The sequence below is a fragment of the Chrysoperla carnea genome, chromosome 3, assembly GCF_905475395.1.
Source record: "Chrysoperla carnea chromosome 3, inChrCarn1.1, whole genome shotgun sequence".
Taxonomy (NCBI): Eukaryota; Metazoa; Arthropoda; class Insecta; order Neuroptera; family Chrysopidae; genus Chrysoperla; species Chrysoperla carnea.
The window spans coordinates 49,600,958-49,621,967 of NC_058339.1; the positions used below are offsets into that span (position 1 = coordinate 49,600,958).

At 28.9% G+C, this 21,010-nt stretch overlaps 2 protein-coding genes across 2 annotated transcripts in view; one reads left to right on the forward strand and one right to left on the reverse strand.

Annotated features, from left to right (window-relative positions):
* The first annotated feature begins 1,450 nt into the window (after positions 1 to 1,450).
* LOC123296673 (venom serine carboxypeptidase-like) lies at positions 1,451 to 2,919 on the forward strand. Its single transcript, XM_044878252.1, has one exon. The coding sequence runs from the start codon at positions 1,467 to 1,469 to the stop codon at positions 2,874 to 2,876; it is 1,410 nt and encodes a 469-aa protein (XP_044734187.1). The 5' UTR covers positions 1,451 to 1,466; the 3' UTR covers positions 2,877 to 2,919.
* Positions 2,920 to 6,269: 3,350 nt separating this feature from the next.
* Positions 6,270 to 21,010, reverse strand: part of LOC123296678 — a 51,905-nt gene continuing 37,164 nt past the window's right edge. The window contains exons 4-5 of the mRNA XM_044878258.1: positions 7,770 to 7,916; positions 6,270 to 6,596 (exon numbers count right to left, since the gene is read on the reverse strand). Of these exons, the coding sequence (XP_044734193.1) occupies positions 6,285 to 6,596; positions 7,770 to 7,916 (459 nt within the window). The 3' untranslated portion in view covers positions 6,270 to 6,284. The remainder of the gene's footprint in view (positions 6,597 to 7,769; positions 7,917 to 21,010) is intronic.

Genomic DNA, 21,010 nt, shown 5'->3' on the forward strand with positions numbered 1-21,010 from the left:
ATATAAAAAAAATCTTTAAGGATTTGGGTAAGAGGGCGTAGGAGTACCCCCGTATTGATATTTAAAAGTGAAAAAGAAGTGCTATATCTTCCATAAGACGTATCTGGTGTCACTTAAGCGGAGAATAGTTTCATTAATTAGAAATGACTACAATTTATGTTTTTATTAAATTATAAAAATAATGTAATAATAGTTGGAAATGAGCCTTATAAATTAGGGCTTTAAGTAGTACCCATCGCAGTAGGTATATACATACCTATTAATAATGAGCTCCAACTCCCTGCCTATTATTAATTATAACACTTTAAAATATTATCTCAACATTGTGTATACACTATTTCAAAGAAATTAATTTATAAAAATTTTTAAACTATTCATTAAACCACAATTAAATTTTTTTCTTTAAATTATAACAGACTGCGAAAAGTTTTTTATCGTCAAAATAGTGGATAAAAATTGCACTTAAAATATTTGCTTATCGTTAATTAAACATAAATAAAAACTTAAAGTTAAAATTATTGCAAAATCTATATGAGTAGGTACCTACATCATTTTATTAGCGAATGCATTTCAGAAAATGTAGTTTTAGGATTTGTATCGATATGATGATCAAATTTCACTAAAAATTTCTATTGTTATCGAGTTATTTAGGAACAAATTTAGAAGGTATATCTTCACTTATCAGGAATTTTTTTCGAAAATTTAATGGAATTATCTCTGTAAATATGAATTTTTCCGAGGTTATATCCGTTCATCAAAAATTTATATTATAGACGTAGATACCTCAAATCGTAAGGAAATCATAAACTTTTATTTCAGTTTTGGAAGCTAACACAATAACTTACTATCAGAAATTGTTCAAATTAATATGAACCTTTCTGGGTACTGAAAAATCCATTTTATCAGTCAAATTAATAAGTTAAAAGCTTAGGTAAAAAACTACAGTTAGATAAATTTTCTGCATGACTTTTTGAGCAATACATCAATTTGGATCATAGCCAATATTTTAAAGGAATCAGTATTTTTATATAGAAAATCGTTAAACTGATTGAATGAACTGATAGCATAATGGATATGGGGGACAGTGGGCCATTTTATATGATTATTTAAGCTTATGTTTCTTCTAAACAATCTAGTTAACTCTACAACTGTCCATAATTTTGAAATAGCATTTGTTCAAAATTGCCAATTTTGGTTATTTTGTGCAAAATTAATACGTAGTATAATTAAAAAGCGGTGGTATGAGTTAGCCTACTCTCCCCTGATATCTTTACTGTCGAAAAAAATACATTGTAAAGACGATGTTATAATGGGGTATGCAAATATACAAAAATATCTTTTCACGGTCAGATCATAAGTATCTTATCTTATCATAAAGTTAAACAATTTTGCTTTGAAGTATAAAAAGCTTTACATTTCGATTTACAATTAGTTTTGCAATCAAGTTTATATTAATTATATTCATAATGAGATTGTTATTAATATTGAATATTTTATCAGTTTATTGTGAGTTTAATGTTGGGCTTTCAATTCCTCCAATTCCTTGGTCGGTATTATATGGTGAACCCTTATATTTAACACCATTAATAGAGGAGAATAATATTACAGAAGCAAAGGAATTAGCACAAGTCAATTTGAAACAATCACATGCTGCGTTAACTGATGTTGAAAGTTATTCAGGACTATTTGTAGTTAATAAAGAATACAATTCCTCATTATTTCATTGGTATTTTGTGGCTGAGGAAGAACCAGAAACTGCACCACTATTATTATGGTTAAATGGTGGCCCTGGAACATCTTCAATGTTAGGGCTATTTCAAGCACATGGACCATTTCAAATTACAGAGGATCTTGAATTAGAGCCCCGCGAATATCACTGGACAAAAAATCATCATGTAGTTTACATAGACAGTCCAGTTGGTACCGGTTTTAGCCACACTGGCAGTGAAGAAGGATATTCAAAAAACACCGATGATGTTTCCATAAATTTACACGAAGCATTGGAGCAATTTTTTAAATTGTGGCCAAATTTGAAAAACAATGACTTTTATTTAACTGGTGAATCGTATAGTGGGAAATATTTACCAAATTTAGCACACTTAATTCTTGAAAAGGGTATATTTGAAAATTTTAAAGGTGTAGCAATTGGTAATGGATTTATCGATGCAGATGTGCAATTAAAAGGTTTTGGTGATTATTTATACCAACAAGGATTTGTAGATGAGGCTACCAAAGAAGAGTTTACTAAAAAAGAACAAAAATGTTCAGAAATAGTAGAAGCGGTTGAAAATAATTCTGTACCAATGGATGATCCTGAATTTATACAGCCTTGTCGGGATTTATTAGATCCATTCTCAAATAAAACACTTTTTGCCAATGCTACTGGTTATGGCTATGTTTATAACGTCCTAACCTCTAATCCACCAACTGTACAACGGTATCGGTTAGATCAATACCTTAAAAAATCATCTGTTCATAGACATATGCATATCGGGCGATTAGAGAGACTTCAACAGCAAGAATATGTCCAAAAACAGTTAGGAGCGAGTATAGTACTATCAGAGAAAAATCATGTGGAAGAATTATTGGCAAAGAATTACAAAGTACTAATTTACAATGGACAATTGGATGTTCTTTTCCCGTATGTTATAACTGTTAATTTAATAAAAACATTGGATTTTGAACACATGGATGAATATAATAAAGCAGAACGTTTTATTTGGAAAGTGGATGACGAAGTAGCGGGATATATTAAAAGTGCAGGATCATTAACAGAAGTGATGGTTATTGGTGCTGGACATATGGTACCACAAGATCAACCGAAACGTGCATGGGATTTAATTACAAAATTTACACGAAATGAATTACCAAAATGAAAAAGAATCCCTACCTTTATTTAAAATAAATGTGTCATTATTTGTATTATTTAATCAGTTGATTTATTTAAATATCCTTATTTTAATTATCCTATAAATTAATAAATTATGCAAATGTAAATATACTGCATTTACACGAATCGACTATCGAAAATGAAGGTTTCCAGTTGAAATTTTGAATTTACTTACAGTCTCGTTACTTTTGTGATACAATCTCGTTACTTTTGTGATACACGGTATATATTTTTCTCTACTTAAAATGAATTAATTTCCGGTGTTTTTTGATCATGAAAATATGGGAATATATTTTTTTTATTACGACCAACTAAGGTTGTTGAAGCACAGAAGAAAAAAGACACACCATTAACTTAAAATTTTGAGAAATTGTTCTGAAACATGTTTATGAACATTTTTCCAATGGGGCGAGTGTTGCTATGATTAAAAAATACTTGAAACTAATTCAATTGAAAATAGTACGAGCGCCAAGGCAAGTTTACACTTGTGGTTGAAATTATTTGTACCTTATTTTCAACTTTGATGATGAATTTTACATGAATGTAGACGAAAAATTAGAATACAATTTTTCGATATCTGCCTTGGTTTTAAAAATATCGAAAGCTAAATAATTAAAACAAAATTTTCAATTTTGGATATTTTGAAAATCAATCTCATCTCAATTCATGAGTCTTCCCATCTATGTTTGTGATCTATTCCCAGCTTCAATGATTTCGGTAGTGACTACCTCAATTCCGTGTATTATATCCTATCGTCAATGAGCGTTCTCATTTATTTTTTGAATTCTCTGTTTTTTTTTTTTAACACGTTTGTTATTTTTTTGGAAGTTTTTTTTTTTTATTATAACGAATATTTTTATAATTTTTATCTAATGTATTGTATTTTTATTTTGTTAACAGCTTTAATGGCTTTATCCTTGCCAAATCACTTAAAATAATAAGAATAATAATACTTATATGATGTTATAAAAATTTTATACCACCGACGTCATTGCTATTTCGTATTCTAGTCAAAATTCATTCAGTTTTTTTTGTTGTTGCTGAAAGCAGGTTAAATATAAAAGTAAGTGATTTTTTCATGAGTAAGTTATAGGCTCATACGCAAAATGGTCAATACTTTCTGTTTCGGTAAACAGGTAGATATCTACCTTTTCCTTTACATTTTTTTATTACTGTTAATTATAATTTTAGTCATCACATAATTGTTGTCTACATATTTGAACGAAATTGGTAAAACATGATTAAAGACTGAACTGATTTAATTTAACTTGCTTACATTTAAACGAAAGACTTGTATAATGAAAGACAATTTTCACCAAAAAATATTTTATTAATAAAAAATATCTTTTTACAAATTATTATTAAAATAAAGTTAGTTTTATATTTTACAATATACTACAAATACATGGATATTGTTATGAGAAGGTATTCCTATCTCAAAATTAATTTCTCTCTCACGCTAATCATGAAACTGTGGAAAATTTTTTAAATGAAATTTTGAAATTTGTTAGTTAATAAAATTGGTCATATCTTTGACCAGGGAAACTTAACCGGTAAACAAAGTTTTAAAAGCGCATTTTATATTCGAACCTGCACTAAATTCTGAGACCAAGTCTATAACAGAAGCCACCCACGTCATCATTTTTAATCTTTATTTATTTCTTAAACTCCATCCGAATATACAATTAATTTTATGATGTAGGTGGAGTCGGTTTCTTTGTTCTTCTGTACTTCTGGCATCAGGCAGCAATTTTTAAAAATTGGCTAACTATGCAATACGTTAATTCTCCAGTTTTTTCGACGGAATTCATAGATCCTTTAAAAAAATAACCGCCAGATCAGGATCAAAAATCTCACTATTGTTCGTAAACAGGCTAGGATTAATTGTAATCGTGTAAATTTATAATTATTTTTGATCACGACATTGCCAAAAAAAAAGTGTTTTTACCAATTTTTCTCGATGCAATAAAAGTAAATAACAGCTCTCGCTACTATAACGAGAAATAATGAAATTTTTTTTCCATATTTTGACATTTATTGAGGGCTTTTAAAATGAAACTAGTCACTACGTAAATTAGACATAATTACTTTTACATCTAATTACTTCTAAATAATTGAAATTTAATCAGTAACTGATATCCTGCAATCTGCAATCTCAATAGCCCTTTACATTTTAAAAGTGCAGAAAATCTAGTTGAAAGCAATTAGTTCTGGAAAATTTGCAATGAGGTGAAAGTGATTTAAAGCACCAGACGCTTCCCTTCCGACAGCAATTGGATATCCTCCTTATTTCTAGCATATTTATTGTAAAGTCGAAAAAATGATTGGTTTTTATAAAGAAATACTTTCTAATTTTAAGTTTTCATCTATCTCCTATCACTTATGAACAGGTTCTTATTTAAAACAAATTTTGGAGCCGATTACGGAGTTTTAATTCTAATTTTCAAAACTTAATTAAGAATCCATGAGTAATCAGAACGAATGAGTGTTACTAACTAGAATGCTATATAAATAAATTACTCTGGTTTTCGATTTTACGTTTAGATATAAACCAACTTAACCTTTTACACACTTTTGATTTAATCTACCAAAATTCCACAATTTCTTTACAAAGTGGTTAAAACTATCCCGTAAATAGATGAAGGTAATATACCCGATAGAATTTTGATAAAAAAGTTCCTTAACAGTTTTTGAATTCAATATACCATATATTATTGTTTTTAATTTTGAAAATTTCTCGGTTCAGTTTTATATTCTGAAAGAATATATTTATAGAAAAAAACTACAATTAACATTACTTGCGGGCCGCCAAACTTTAACAAAACTTTAATTTTTGCTGAAAATGTCATACTTTTAGTAACATTTCTATTTTTTTTCTCTCTAGAACGCATAAAAGAAGCACATTCTTTTTAATTTTGTTTTAGTTTTCTAATGTTATCCATAGTCAGAATACGTATTTATATAATACAAAATTGATCTAGGATATTGGGGAAAAAATCAAAATTCAATATACTTATTATATTATGTTTAATATAAAAATTTCAACTTGATTAAGACTAATCGAGGAATTCTCACATTTACAAACCATAATTACTAAAGCTCTACCTCGTTAGTGGTTCAAAGAATCCAAAAACTACAAATGTAACTTCTTCTAAGAATTTAATATTCTATTTTATTACTTCTTTACTTCTACAGCGATAGTTTCGGGACAATTCATATACAAAAAGTTCATTCCAAATGAAGCTTAAAGTAAATATTGATATTTTTTATATACGAGAAATGTGGCACAATATCGAAAGTAATTTCTTTTTACTTTTATCAAGCCATTTATAAAATATTTATATATGGTTGAAATTACAATTTGTTAATTTATTAAATAGGTACACGATAACTTTTATAATTTTTCTACCAAAAAATCATTAGATGCATTTTCACTGACTGATAATGATGTATCTGGTCCACTTTCATCTGATTTACTAACTATACTACTTTGATTTCGACTCGAATCGCAATGTACAATAAATTGTTCGGCAATGGTTCGATCTAAACCAGTATATGTTCGAACTACTTCTTCTTCTGTAATTCCACGCCGATCTTTATGTTTTCTTTGACGTTTCTCATGACGCTGTTGTGACATTTTATGTGGTAATGTTGATGCTCGCAATTGTTGATCAGAGGGTATTCTCTTCCGTCGGCGATGATTAATCTGTATAAAAATAAATACAAGTTTTTAATCTAGATTAACTAAAATAATAGGTAAAAATTTTCCTTTCGAAAATTTTAATCCTATAGCGTTAATTTCAGTAGGTAAAAAACTTTATTTTCATTTTTCAAACTCTGAGATTAAAGGGGCCAAGCTAAGTAGTGATTATTTTGCGCACTTTATTTTGATATAGTCAGTATTCCCATAATATTTTGAGATTATAATTTATACTCAGTGCAACTACAAGTTTTATAAGCTTTGATGGACTTCTAAGTCACAGAAAGCGACTTAGATTATTTAAAATTAAACGAATTCCTTTCATTTTCTGAGGGTGGGGCAGATAAGTACCATGTGCCGCTTGAACTCGAACTTACTATTGATTTAGTAGGCTAAGTATGTGCCTATGTCAAATATTGTAGAATAATGAGGTCCATATGGACACCCAGTGGTCCACGTTGAACTATAAGGGGTCCATGGGAGCGAAAATAAGAATTGGGGGTCTGTGATATGTAAATTGAATCCTTTAGGCAGGTTGCGACTTTAATTTTCACTTTTCATTAATGTAATAACGCACACACATACATACATTGTTGCTTGCCTAGTTTATTCCTGAAAGCATAACAAACAGACCAAAGACGATTTCTCCACAAATTTTCCCAGTTTCCTAATTTATCACAGATAAACTGCCAGGAAGATAACCTTTTAACTTACGTTCAACATTAAAATGCCCTCTTTGCAGACATTGGAATAAGGTTTGAGGACTTTTTAAATGTTCGTATCTGGCGGAAAAAGGTTTCAGTGCGGTTATCCATCTCCTGATACGAAAAAGAAACAAACTGGCCATAATAAACCGGGGAGATTAAATATTAAACCTCAGTAAATTTAATTTTAACAATGTTTTATCAAAGCACCAGGCTCGCCCCTCACACTAAAACAACTTGGATTTTTACTTATTTTGTATTATGTAATAAATATAACTATTTTATTATGTAATTATTTGGGTTTCATTCTCATTAATAAAAGTACAAAAATTAATGTGTGTTTTTCTTTTTTCTTTTACATCTCACTATATTTAGAAAAATCATTTAACAAGTACCTAATTGTTGCACAGAAAAACGTGCTCAAAGGCAGTACTTACCCGTAAGTGTAAATAAAAATTGATTGTAGTATACTTACATTGTCATAAGAACCATAAGGATGTCGCATTCGGCTTTTCGCTGCAGATTTATGAACATGAGGTGGCATTATATAATTAGGAGGTGGAATTATCGGATACCCTAACATTTGTGGTGGAACTGGTAATGGCCGTAGAGGAGCTGGTATCTGGAAACAAATAAATTTAATTAGAATAATAATAATAAAATACTTCATAAGATATTATGTAACTAAATAAAAGAATAAAACATCTTTATGAATATGAGCAATAAACAAACTATACATAAAGTATGTGAGAATGATTTCAAATTGCATCATAATATCAAATTGCATTACGAAGCTGGTAGTCCAATCATTGTAGAATCTTTCTTCTAGAATATCTTGACGCTCATTTTAATAAATAAGTGTGGGTCACTGTAGGAACTCATTCTTCACAACAAAAATTTCAAAAGAGCATTGGCGCGTAAAAGTTTTGTCTATCTCTAACAATCTGGTTAAAGAGTAGGAAAATTGGTCCAAAAATTTAGAAGACATTTTTCAAAAACCCAAAGGATTCGGAACAAATCTTCTGTACTACCGTAGCAGAGCGTTCATGTAAACTTTTTGTGATGTTTTTGGTTTTGAAAATATGATCCTACAATGACGCTTGCTTGCTTAAAATCACACTATACTGGCGGAAAAGCTTTTTAACCGAAATGTTAGCTTGCTTAACCCATCTTTGTAAATTGAGGAGCCGAGTAACAGATCGAGATTGATGGGCTGCGCATATATTTGCCGGTGGTATTAACTATTCACCGAAGACTAAATATTAATTCATTCTGAGCGTATGACTATTATCTACGTAATTTTTGTAAGCTCAAAAGCTATAATTTTTATTCACAGGAAACATTATATAGTGTTTATCTTGGAAAAGAAGCTCGTTAGATGTTAGCAATTTGCATCTACAGAAGTGGCAAATGAGTGAGAGAAAATGGGTGTGTTTTTAAAAAGATGCCGCAAAGTCTTGTATATAATGTATTGATGGCTGGAACCAGGTGGAGGCTAAACCTTTTTTAATTTAAAGTTAACCTATTATCGATACCAATAAGTATCACAGGCTAGAACCAGGTGGAGGCTAAACCATTTTTAATTCGAAGTTAAGCAATACCAATACCAGGTAATTCCAAGGTTAATCACAGGGCTGAGTGGGGCCCTGTAAACAGCGTTCCCTTTCACAGATGATGTAGTAAAACAACATTTTAGTAAATATGAATTTTGTATACACTTTAATATGTTTTCGACGGGAATAATAGCTTCATCCCTTAAAATAATTAACAATCATGATGAATTTTTCTTTATTTTAAGAAAATTGTGAGATTAATATAAAATACTCAAAGTTGTAAAAGATGCCAAACGGTTGGCTTTGCTAAAATGCTTAAAAAATAAAATTATTCTTTATAGATGATGTACTTAAGTTGCCCATTGTTGTAATAATTGACAAGTAGATAAATATATACTTATAATATTAGCGAATCGAACACACATTATTTAAAAACATCTTTGACATGATTTCGTCATTTTTTGATATAAGAAATACTTTTGAGTAATTTATTTTCACAATCAAAAATAATATATTCAAACAATTATTACTGAGTAATTTTTCTATAGGTTGTTTCAGAAATGCAAGGTACTAAGTTTTATGTGGTTCTTAATACAAAATTATAAAAGAAGTTCATATAAACATATGAGTATATTTTGATGATTGAAGTTTGGTGACCCAATCATAGATCTATAATATAAAAAATTGAGTTTTGGTTTTGGGGATTATTTTCGGAGGTAGGGAAAGTCAAAAAGAAAAATTTTCCAAAGTATAATTTGTGTAATATCAAATTAAAAGACTCTATGAGGAATAAAAATATATTATATTTATTTTTGAAGAAAATATGCGAAAAATGACTCACACCTTTATCACAGAAAATATTGAGTCTAAAATTACATGATATAGTGCATCACTCAAATAAAAGCGTGGTTAATGAGAAGTACAAATATGTTTTGTTTAAATAATTTTAAAATTAGTTCAGAAAATGTTTAAGAAAATTTATCATTCTGCCCTTTTATTATCGTACTGGGTTTAAATTTTGAAAAAACCAAAAAAATATATTATGCGACCTTGTTGAAACATGAAAACTTAAATGGCAATTCCGAGAAAAGGAGAGTTTTCATTCTTTAAATTTCCGTGAAAAGGAGAATTTTCATGAACATTTTTGTAGTTATAAAGGCTGATCCAATTTCAGTTTCCTGCAGCTCTGTAAATTAAAATGCTGTGAATGCTGTAAATACTTTCGCTTGTTTCAAAAGTCAAATGTTAGTTTTAATCATCCCATTCCATGATATGAATCGTGTAACTCAACATCCCTCAACGCACAAATTGTTTACTTGTTCTACAGAAATAACAATTCTGTAACAACTGTGTATAGACTTTTACGAGAGAATTATGGCCAATTTAATGAGGAAACTGGAGATAGCACGTGTATCATCACAGCGTGCCTTTAGCCAAGAATAAGCGATTGGATTGACTTTAGTGGGGATTTTCTTAAGAAACGCATCTCTATCAATAAACCTGTAACGTTGGAGCACCTTAAAGCTAACATTCGTCAAGTTATAGCGAAAAAAAAAACCCACCAACACACTTGTGAAAAGTCATAAAAAACTTCTTCGAACGAATAAACTGCTGCAGAAGGTCAAGAGGCGGCTATTTGGTTGTCATCATTTTGCATAGTAATGGAGTTATACATTATATTCGATTAATGGAAACATAACTAACATAATATTACATTTTGGGGTTTTTTGTATTTGCTAACATTTCATCTTCTATCACTTAGATTTTACGACAAGGCATAATTTAAAATGAGTCATCATATGCTTCTATTTTCCATTACAATGTGGGGCCATATCCTCTGTTTTTTTGTCACCCCAAACAAATCTTGGGTTATATTTATAACTCTTTAGAGATGATCAATCATTTATATGCGAGTTCAATTCGCAATTGACCAGTTTTATTAATTTTGTAGGCACTCTGTAACATTATTATCATTCACAATTTTATTCTGCATACCTAGGTACGTACGCACACACATATGCATATCGGTCTGTATGTGTATTTAAATATATTTGTATTGTCGAATAAATATTATTTTACTTGTTATTTAAAGAGAAATATGTATGTCAGGTAAGAAAGTGGAATTTGCTAGAAATAAATGAATGATAGCCGTAGGGTACGCCACTGGAATCAATAATGAAGGGAAAAGTAAACCTGAATATATTGTATGTAGTTTTAGTATATGTATAATATAATATGTAGGCAGGTGAATAAACTGACTCAGCAAATATCTAAACTAAATATTGTTGAAACAAAAGTCCCATAGATAAAAGTCAAGGTGTGTAAGTTACAATCAATCACAGGCTAGAGAAACTGTAACAGATCACACAATAATTTCGATTGTAACAGGTTATTCAATTATAGACCAGCCCTGTAGTACGAAGAAAATCCTAAATCTCTAAAATCAAAACCAAAAAACAATTCTAGTTAGAATGCTCCGTTCATTTTCTTTTACGTTGACTTCAAAACATAACTGCGAGGCCATGGTCTTGTGCTTCCGGTGCTCGATTTTCATACGGATTTTTTTATTCTAATAATATATTTGCATATAGTTACTACTAGAGATTTCCCACGACAGGGAACATCCGACACCCCTGACTCCTACGCTATTTGTTCTTAAATTTGATTACCATCAATATCAATACAAAACTGAAATGGTTTTTTTTTTTGCTTAATAGTCTGTCTTGCCCTAAAATATGTAAAAATCCTGAAATGATGACCCAATTTACGTAACAACTAGTGAAATTTAATAAATGTAAAGAACCCCTACAAATTTTTCGGGTACGGAACCCTAAATTCGCACTTGAAACATAGCTAACATCATTTTCCTCTAAATAAATAAATCCCTCTAAATAATCCTCTAAATAAACTTTCAAACAAAAGCAAAAAAATCAAAATCGGTTTATCCGTTTAGGCGCTACAATGCCACACACGGCGGTCAAACTTATAACACCCCTTTTTTTAGTTCAGGAATGAGAATTGTCAGAGTAGACTATAAATAATTTTTTTGATGGATTTTAACAGTTAATACGAGTAGCGTTAAAATTAGAATCCGAATACAGCAACTTTCGGCCTACGATCTGATCTTTAAATATTAATATATTTGTTATTTTTAAGTCTTAATAGATAAGGTAATTGTACGAGCTGATTGGTTAATGTACGAAAAATTTATTTTTAATTTTCAGGGGTCAAACTTTTTTACTATTTGGTCATGGGGTTTGCAAGTGACTAAGGGGTAAGAAAATGGGTGTGATCTTTTATAAAGCAAACCAAAACAACGAAAATAAAGCTAATATCAAACCGATAAATAACATCGCAAAATAAAACGATTGTATGGTACTTGTTTATTTTGTTGATAACTGTTGTTCGCCTTCTTGCATGAAAATTTTTCATTTTTCTAATTTTGTAAATTGTGAAAATTGTTAAGAAGAATTAGCCAATATTAGTAATGCTTATATTTAACTTGTATGCATACCCGACTTTCTTTATCACGTTACAGGAAATTCTACACAAAATGAAACTTCAAATCAGAGTTATTTGACACTCTAAATTTATTAGTATTATGGTTATTACTAACTAGCACCAAAGTTACTTTTAATGTAATACATTTGACATATTCAAATTCATATTTTATTTTTTAACGAATTTAATTTTCAATATTATAGCGCAGATTTTTTACGGATCGGATACGGAAAGTTTATAAGGATCAAAATAATATTAGGATGGTGTTTTGTATAACTGACAAGTATGTACATGTAAAAAAAGGTGTGTTTTGCGGCGTTGGTTGTTATAGTCGATATGTTTTTACAGCCAATACATGAATGTGTTTTGCGGCGTTGGTCGTTATAGTCGATATGTTTTTACAGCCGATACATGAATGTACGTGTTTATTCAGAAATTTAGCCGGGGCCTTTCATTTTCGTCTTTATAACCGGTTCATCGTTATAATCGATGTCGTTTTAATCAATTTTAACTGTATCTCCTGCAAAAGATTTAAACTTTCATTACTATCCTACCATCTAAAAACCCATTCCCGTAGCTTGTCAGTTTGAAGTTTCTCATAGTACCTACTTTTGAATCACCTAAATATTATTTGACAATTTCGGATATTATATGGACTTTTTCAGGTGATTTAAATTTTTTTTAAAAACTGTTTGAAGTATTTTAAAATTAATATTTATTACAAAAATATTTTTAGGCACGTGGTTCAGAGTACATGGAACGAACGGCACCTTACAATTTGGTACCGATATTAGCTGCACTATATATACAGAATATAATTAATTTCAATAATTTTTCTCACCAAACATGTATACGAAACATATCAAAATGAAATTATTCAAATTACTTTTAATAATATTAATTTGTGTATTAAATATTAAACAAATAATCAGTTTTAGACTATTAAGCGAACGTAAGTCAAGTCCTTTATATTTAACGAATTATATCGATGTAGGTGATTTAATAATGGCCAGAGAATTGTCTAAAGTACATTTATTTGCACCACGTCGTATAAATAGTTATTCGGGATTTTTTACGGTTAATAAAACATATGAATCGAATATATTTCATTGGTATTTTGTAAGTGAACAATATCCAAAAACGGCACCGGTTATTTTATGGTTAAACGGTGGTTTGAGTACAACCTCAATGTTGGGTGTATTTGAAGAAAATGGTCCGTTTATTGTGAATAATCGTTTAGGAATAGACCGTCGTGAATTTGCCTGGGCGCGTAATCATCATGTTATTTATATGGATAATCCAATTGGTGTTGGGTACAGTTATACAAAAGATGATCGAGGTTATTCGAGAAATACAACAGAAGTTGTAGAAAATATTTATGCAGCGTTACAGCAGTTCTATAAGTTATTTCCAAGATTGAAGAATAATGATTTATACTTAATGGGAGAATCGTATAGTGCGAAATATATTCCTGCATTGGCTAGTCTCATCCTTAGTGAAGGTAAGTTTGAAATTTATGTCACAAAACATGTAAAGAGATGTGGAGAAAAGTGAAACATATAGGCCACAACGAAATTTTTTCCCATGTTTTGAAATAAATAGATTTTCGTTATTTTTGCGCTCGAATAACCTTAGAGCAAGAATTTTATCAAAATCGAAAATAAAAATTGTTTCTCAATTTTTTGTAATTTTTTGAAGAGATATTTTTAATCATTGATTTTTATAATTTTATTATTAAGACCCAAATAATATGAAAATCCTATTAAAATTGACAACTGGCACATAGTTTTTGAGATACATACTCTTGAAGCTTCTGGGATTCTAATTTTCAAATTCAAAGGAACGATAAAGATGCATTTCGAAAACCATAAATTGGATCAAATTTTTAACTAGATTTTTGTTATTTTTGTATTTGAACTAGCTAAGAATATGAATTTCATCAAAATCAAAGATAAAATTATTATTCAATTTTTTCTAATTTTTTTTTCTTCAAATATTCGTTTTGAGAAATAGGTGAAAATTTTTAATAATTGATTTTGAAAAGAATCATTTTATAAGATAATTATGATTCAAAAATATTGACAACACGATTAAAATGGAAATTTAGTGTCTATTTTCGAGACACAAGGCTCTGAAGCGTCTGTGATTCGAATTCAAAGGCTAGCTGTGATCATATTTTGAAAAGTTAAAGGCCTTTAGTTACTCTGGATAGAACATTTATTATACTGATAACAGAGAAAATTAGAATTAAATTGAAAGAATTAGATTTTGAAATGATTTTCCAAAGACAATCAGCTATGTCAAAAGTCGCGCAACTTCGAATAAATCGTGAACTATTAAAATTTAAGTAGGTTTACTGCACTCTGTGTAAAATCAGTCCAAGCGTTTTTATTTCTGGAAAAACTGTATATCTCTTAACGCAAATATAATATAAAATAAATTCCAAATTATGCCGTTTTTAGAAACAAACTTTATCTGAAACAACCACTCAAAATAACTTTTTATATTTTAACACAAAAAAAAGATAATCAATTCAGTTAAGTTTAGGTAACCAATTCAGCTACAATTAAATATTTTTTCCAGACAAAATACCAAAAGTTCAAGGAATCGCCCTCGGTAATGGTTTTATACATCCTGCTGGACAAATATCTGGAATTGGTAAATATTTATACTATCAAGGATTTTTAGACGATTACGGTTTAGAAAAATTCGAACAACAAGAAAAAAAATGTGTGAAGGCCATCGAAGAAAAAATGAATTTAGACTTATGTTATAAAATTATGGATCCATTTTCAAATGAAACATTAGTGGGTGGCTTAATGGGTTACAATGATTTATATAATGTCTTACATTCAAAACGGTCAACCCATGCATTCCATAATCGTGAAACTTATATTGATCGAATTAAAGATATAATACATGTGGGAAATTTACCAAGGCAAAATAAAAACGAAAAAGTACGAGAGTTTTTAGGCAATAGTATATTTGATTCGGAAAAGGAAAATATTGAAAAAATTTTAGAAGATGATGTTAAAATATTAGTTTATTCTGGTCAACTTGATATTATCATACCATATGTTATAACTAGTAATTTTTTGAAGACTTTAAATTTTACATATGCTGAAGAGTATAGTCAGGCACATCGGAAAATTTGGTATGTTGATAATCAAGTTGCTGGATATGTAAAAACGGGAGGTCCTTTATCGGAAGCAGTTATTATTGGGGCTGGCCATATGGTACCACTAGATCAACCCAAACGTGCATGGGACCTAATTACAAAATTTACGAGAAATAAATTATAATAGGTAGGTATTCATCAATTTTTATTTAGAAATTATGGTATCAAAATTTGGTACGTAAAAATAAAAATAGTTTATTTAAGAATTCTCCAACGACTCCATCGACCACTTTCCACCGTCTTTACGAATGGGCCAGTAGTCAATCGTAACTTCATTTGAGGGTTCTACGCCACCTTCTCACTTAAGTTTAGTAAAAGAAAATCCGAATTGCCAGATTTCAAGGTTTGACGGTATATTTTCCTTTTTTTCTTAACTTTTTCGAAAAATATTGATAAGTATATAATTTTTGTGTCTACCTTTTTAAATTTTCAGGCCTATCGCGTACATTTTATTAATAACATATTTTTTTTACATAAAATCAAATACCTACATATTGAGAGGGAACATTTTAAAGATAACTGAAGTTAATTTTACTCTGCTCAAGAATTAAATTATTAGCATATTTTTAGATTAAAAAGTTAAATACTTACGTTATTCGCATATTTTGTAAAAATATATGATTCTATATTTATTCGAAAACTTGATTTATATACATAACGCGATCGTACAGCAAGTAATATCACTCTTCATTTCTTAATTTGATCTTTGATCTCTACAGAGTATGAATGGAAGACTGTTTTTTCGATTTTATTTCCTCGATTAGCAGTAGAAAAACAAACAAAAAACTATAATCGTAAATTTTAAATTTCGGATTCGCGTTAAAAATTTTACGGGCTCTGTTGAAGAAACCGTATAGCATTGTTAAGGATTATGCCACATAACAAAATGTTTCTGGCTGATCATAATGGAATCATATAAAAAGTTTTAAAACTGTGTATGTGGGCTAAAAAGAATATAATAGTTAAAATCAACAGGAGTAATAATTTTAATCATATTGTTATGTGAGCAAAAATAAATCAACAAACGCAATTTTCATTTTTTTTTATTCAAATTATCTTATTAATGAAGTCAGTATTTTGATTTAAATAAATCTGTAATCATAAGTTATAAAAATAAACATTTCGAATGCTTTTCATAATTTGTCACTACTTTAACAGGATAACCGACCTACCAAATCCTACTCTGCTTTCCTCCACTCATATCATGAATCAATGTAATCGATTATTTCATAAAGTTTAAAATCAATGATGAGTTTCGAATATGTTTGAAAAACAGAGACAAAACTCCATTAATATGCTCCATAATAAGCTGGTTTTTAGAGTGCAGCCGTCATTTAGTTCGATAACCTATCAATATATCAAAGCCTATAAATAAGCAAATTTTAAAGATAACATCTCTGTTCGAAATGGGGGGTTTTATAACTGAACGAAAGATCTAAAAAAATTTTCGTTCAGATAAAAGATTAGTAAAAAGTATTTCTATAAATTTTTTGTGTTTCCGCTTAGTCAAGAAAGAAAATGCATTTTTGAAACCGATAGCCGATAGAGAAATTTGAGAAAAAACATATAAAATCCGTTAACAGATTTTTTCATTAATCTTAGAGACTTCGGTACGTACAATCCTAGAGCTGACAACATTTTTAGCGTTTATTTTAAGACGATTGAAATTCGCAACTTTCTTTCCTTAGTGGACATAAGTAGGGATGAAAAACATCCCGCAGCTGGAAGAATTTGCGTTAAAAACACTAGATGCGCGTTACTAAAGCATTCAAATTTCTATATTAAAAATTAAAATTACATTCTAAATTATAGCGAAAAAGACTTGTATACGTTTTCGTTTAATTATTAGAATAATATTTGGTGCGGTGTTAGAAACGGAAAAACTGTCAAGCAATTATTATTTATATTGCTAAAAGGGTATGAAAATTATTTTAAGAAACTTTTCTTGAAATGATTTATAAATCAGCAATGTTTGCAGCATTTTCTTTCAGGCGTACTTCATCATCCTCGCCAATTTCAATAAGAAAAGAAATATCCGAAATCCTAACTCTAGAATACCTAGATCTTCAAACAAATTACTTTATTATTTATAATGTATTTCTTGTTGTTAATACATATTTATTTATAAAAAATATAGAAAACTGCACGTGATATCATTAAACCATGAAATTTATATAAAATAGTAGTATTGAAAAAAAAAATCTACTATGCAAACAAAAATAATAATAAATTTTAATTCGCCGTTATGGGCAACAAACTGTTACATTATTTCTCACAATATATAGGTTAATTATGTTAAAAATGTATTGCGGTTACAAACAAAATATCATAATAATTGTAAATTAAAATAAATTAATCAAACATCTTCAATAAATCTAATCAATCAACAAAATATGCGTTTTTTTTAACACGCTTTTATTAACTTGACCTATGATAAAACAAAAAGTGGCTCAGAAACAGCAAAAGTTAAAAAATTGAAGTAGAAAATGAAGTAATAGGGTTTGAAGACGAATATGAGTTAAAAAAAATTTTGTAATTATTTCCAAAGTATAGGTACTTTTGCATCTAAATAGTCTTTTGAATCAATTTTGAGCTTAAAAATCCCTTCATTATATTTTGTCCAGAAATTTGATATAAATACTCCTCTGTGCTATGTATATGTATGAATATAACGGGATCTTTTAACGTAATTTTCCCCAACTTATAGACGTCCAATTGACTTGAAAATTTGAACATGTATCAAGGACTGACGACAAGACAATCATTTAAAAACTGTTTCCTAATATATTCCTGGTCGAGATCTCCAAGAAAAATCTTCTCTTTATTGCTTTAATAATATTATATTGAAATAAGAATAGGTACTATTTTCAACGGTCACGAGTGTAGTGTCTTTGGTGTACGCTCCTCATGCGGAAGGTCGTGAGGTCAAAAACTAAGTTATTTTCAAATTGCAAACATTAGGTACCTAAGTAATTGCTAAAGAAATAATTTCAAAATCCTAAAGAAAGCATGAAAAATTCCAAATGATGATTATATGAACTTGATGAGTTTGAGAACAAAAAAAATTATAGTTCAAGCTTCTTTTCAGTAATATTGTAACTTGAAAATCAATGACATCCACAATTACAAAGTTTTCACAACAAATCTTCAGTTTTACAAATTTTTTATGCTTTTCTAAGCCTATTATCTATCAAAGTTGTCTTTTGTTCCGGGTTTTTTTTTTTAAATTTTTTTAATACCATGTATATTATTAAAACGTTATTATTGTTTTGTAAGAAAAAGGAAAAGATAAGTATAATTTATTTATGAATTTAAATAGATATTTTAATGTCGTCTATTAATAAAATCATTATCAATATTTTTTTTTTCACTAGCATAATTGATTATGTTAATTAATATTTGAAAACTTTCACCAACGTATCGACTACGTCCATCTTTAAAGTTAAATGATTTTTGTATTAAATAAAAACTTTCTTCTTTACAAAAACATGTTCGATGAAAATTGTCTAAATTTTATCACGTGCATACATTTTACAGATCGAGATTCAACTATTGATAAATCGAATATTTTATGATTTTCTAGGACTTATATAGAATTCAATATTTTTTAACTTCGCACAGGAATCTGAATCGAAATTTTCAACATAACTATGCGTTTCATAGTCAGAACAATGTATTAACATCACTTTTTGATTGATGTGTGTGTATTTCTGTTCACGATTTTTGACAAGTGATATATAACGGAGCCCTAAATATTCATTTAGTAGAAATTTTACTGTTTTTATTTCGATCTTAGCCTATTATTTTTAGAATTTTTTTGCTGTAGGTACTACACGGTAAGAAATTTTTGGTAGAAATCACTATATCAGAAGCGGTGTGAACGCCATACTGATTTGACCATTAAGGGAATAGTAACATTAGCAATAGTTATGGCGGACGAGTCAATGCAGTAAGGACGTCAGGGCTCATAGACACTATATTATCTGTTTCTACAACATACCAGCTTTGTAGTTAACGCCACACATTTCTTATCGTGTAGCCTGAATCAAATTATAGGTCAATGACCAACTAAACCAAAATGAAACACTTTTCGTAACAACTAATATCTAATTGCAATTAATTATTATTTGATGATGCAATTATTATATACATGTACTTATTATTCTGTTTGTGGAATTTAAATTAACTTACCATTTTGTATTGGAAGTAAAAGTACTTACGAAAAAAAGGAAATGATAATATTTTACATATATTTACATAATTATTGTAGGTAAGCATCTATAATTGGACGAAGAAAAACAAAACATGAAAGTTAGTTGGTATCTAATATTATATCTAATATCTATAATATTCCAAATTTGTACGAGAAACGCAACGCCTATATATTATTTAAGTAGAAATTATTTATGCAATATTAATTAAAAGTGTATTTCGCAAGTTCAATAATCCTTAATAATATTTAAATTTTATCAATACTGTTGCAATATTTTCTTCAATTTATTATTCAGAACAATTTACTAAATTTTTTTAATGACTAATTCATTTCATATTTCATGGATATACGTAAAGACTATCACAGGCAAAAAGGCAATGCCACCCGTTCACAAATACATTGCCATTTTAACGTTGGATTTTTGTTTTCATTGACATAGCAAAGTGAGTGCATATTTTTTAATTTGTCTATGTGAAATAACTTTAAAAAATAACTAAAATAGTAGTAGTAAACTTTCATACCAAAACGTTTGGGCATTGCATGACAGGAAAGGTTCTGTTTTTTATTTGATAATTAGTTTTTTACCAGGAATTAATTACAGTTCAGTAGAGTTTCGTTTGATGGCCCGAAACGTGGTTTTTCGAGAACATCCGGGGCTTTCGAATTCGAATACTGTTTTTGATAGGCCTCCAAGAAATCAAACATGATTATGACTGAAAATAAACGACTGATTAAATTACTTTTTCTTATATTTTGTTATAAATGAATATGATAGATCTGATCAATGTGTGATATTTTTGATTTTCAAAAAAAAATTATGTTTTTTGTAATTTTCAGTTTTGATAAACCTAATATGGCCCGCAGCCACTTTTTTGACACAATTCTTCTATTTGGTATATTTTTCAGTTCTATAACCACTTAAATAGCGATTTAATAAAAATTTTAATTATGAAAATTTATGGCGTTTTGAAGTTAAGTGGGGCTTAACTGGTTCTGCTTCCTTATATTAAATACAGTAAACCCTAACGGATAACATTTTAATACAATTTTAGTCTAATAATTTCTACAGTCAAGACATTCAGTTTATTAGAGAGTCCTTGTAGTTTAAAAAAATCGATTATTCTTTTGAATTTTTCTATTATTTAATGTGTTTAAAATATAATTCCAAAACTTATGAATAAAAATTCTTATTATTTTTAGTACAAAACAAAATATAACAATTTTTAGCTTGTTATTTAACGCGCGTTACTACAATTAGATACTTCCAAAAA

Bases quoted from the DNA above. Each gene is read 5' to 3' on its own strand.
- LOC123296673 (XM_044878252.1), top strand. From the start codon at position 1,467: ATGAGATTGTTATTAATATTGAATATTTTATCAGTTTATTGTGAGTTT.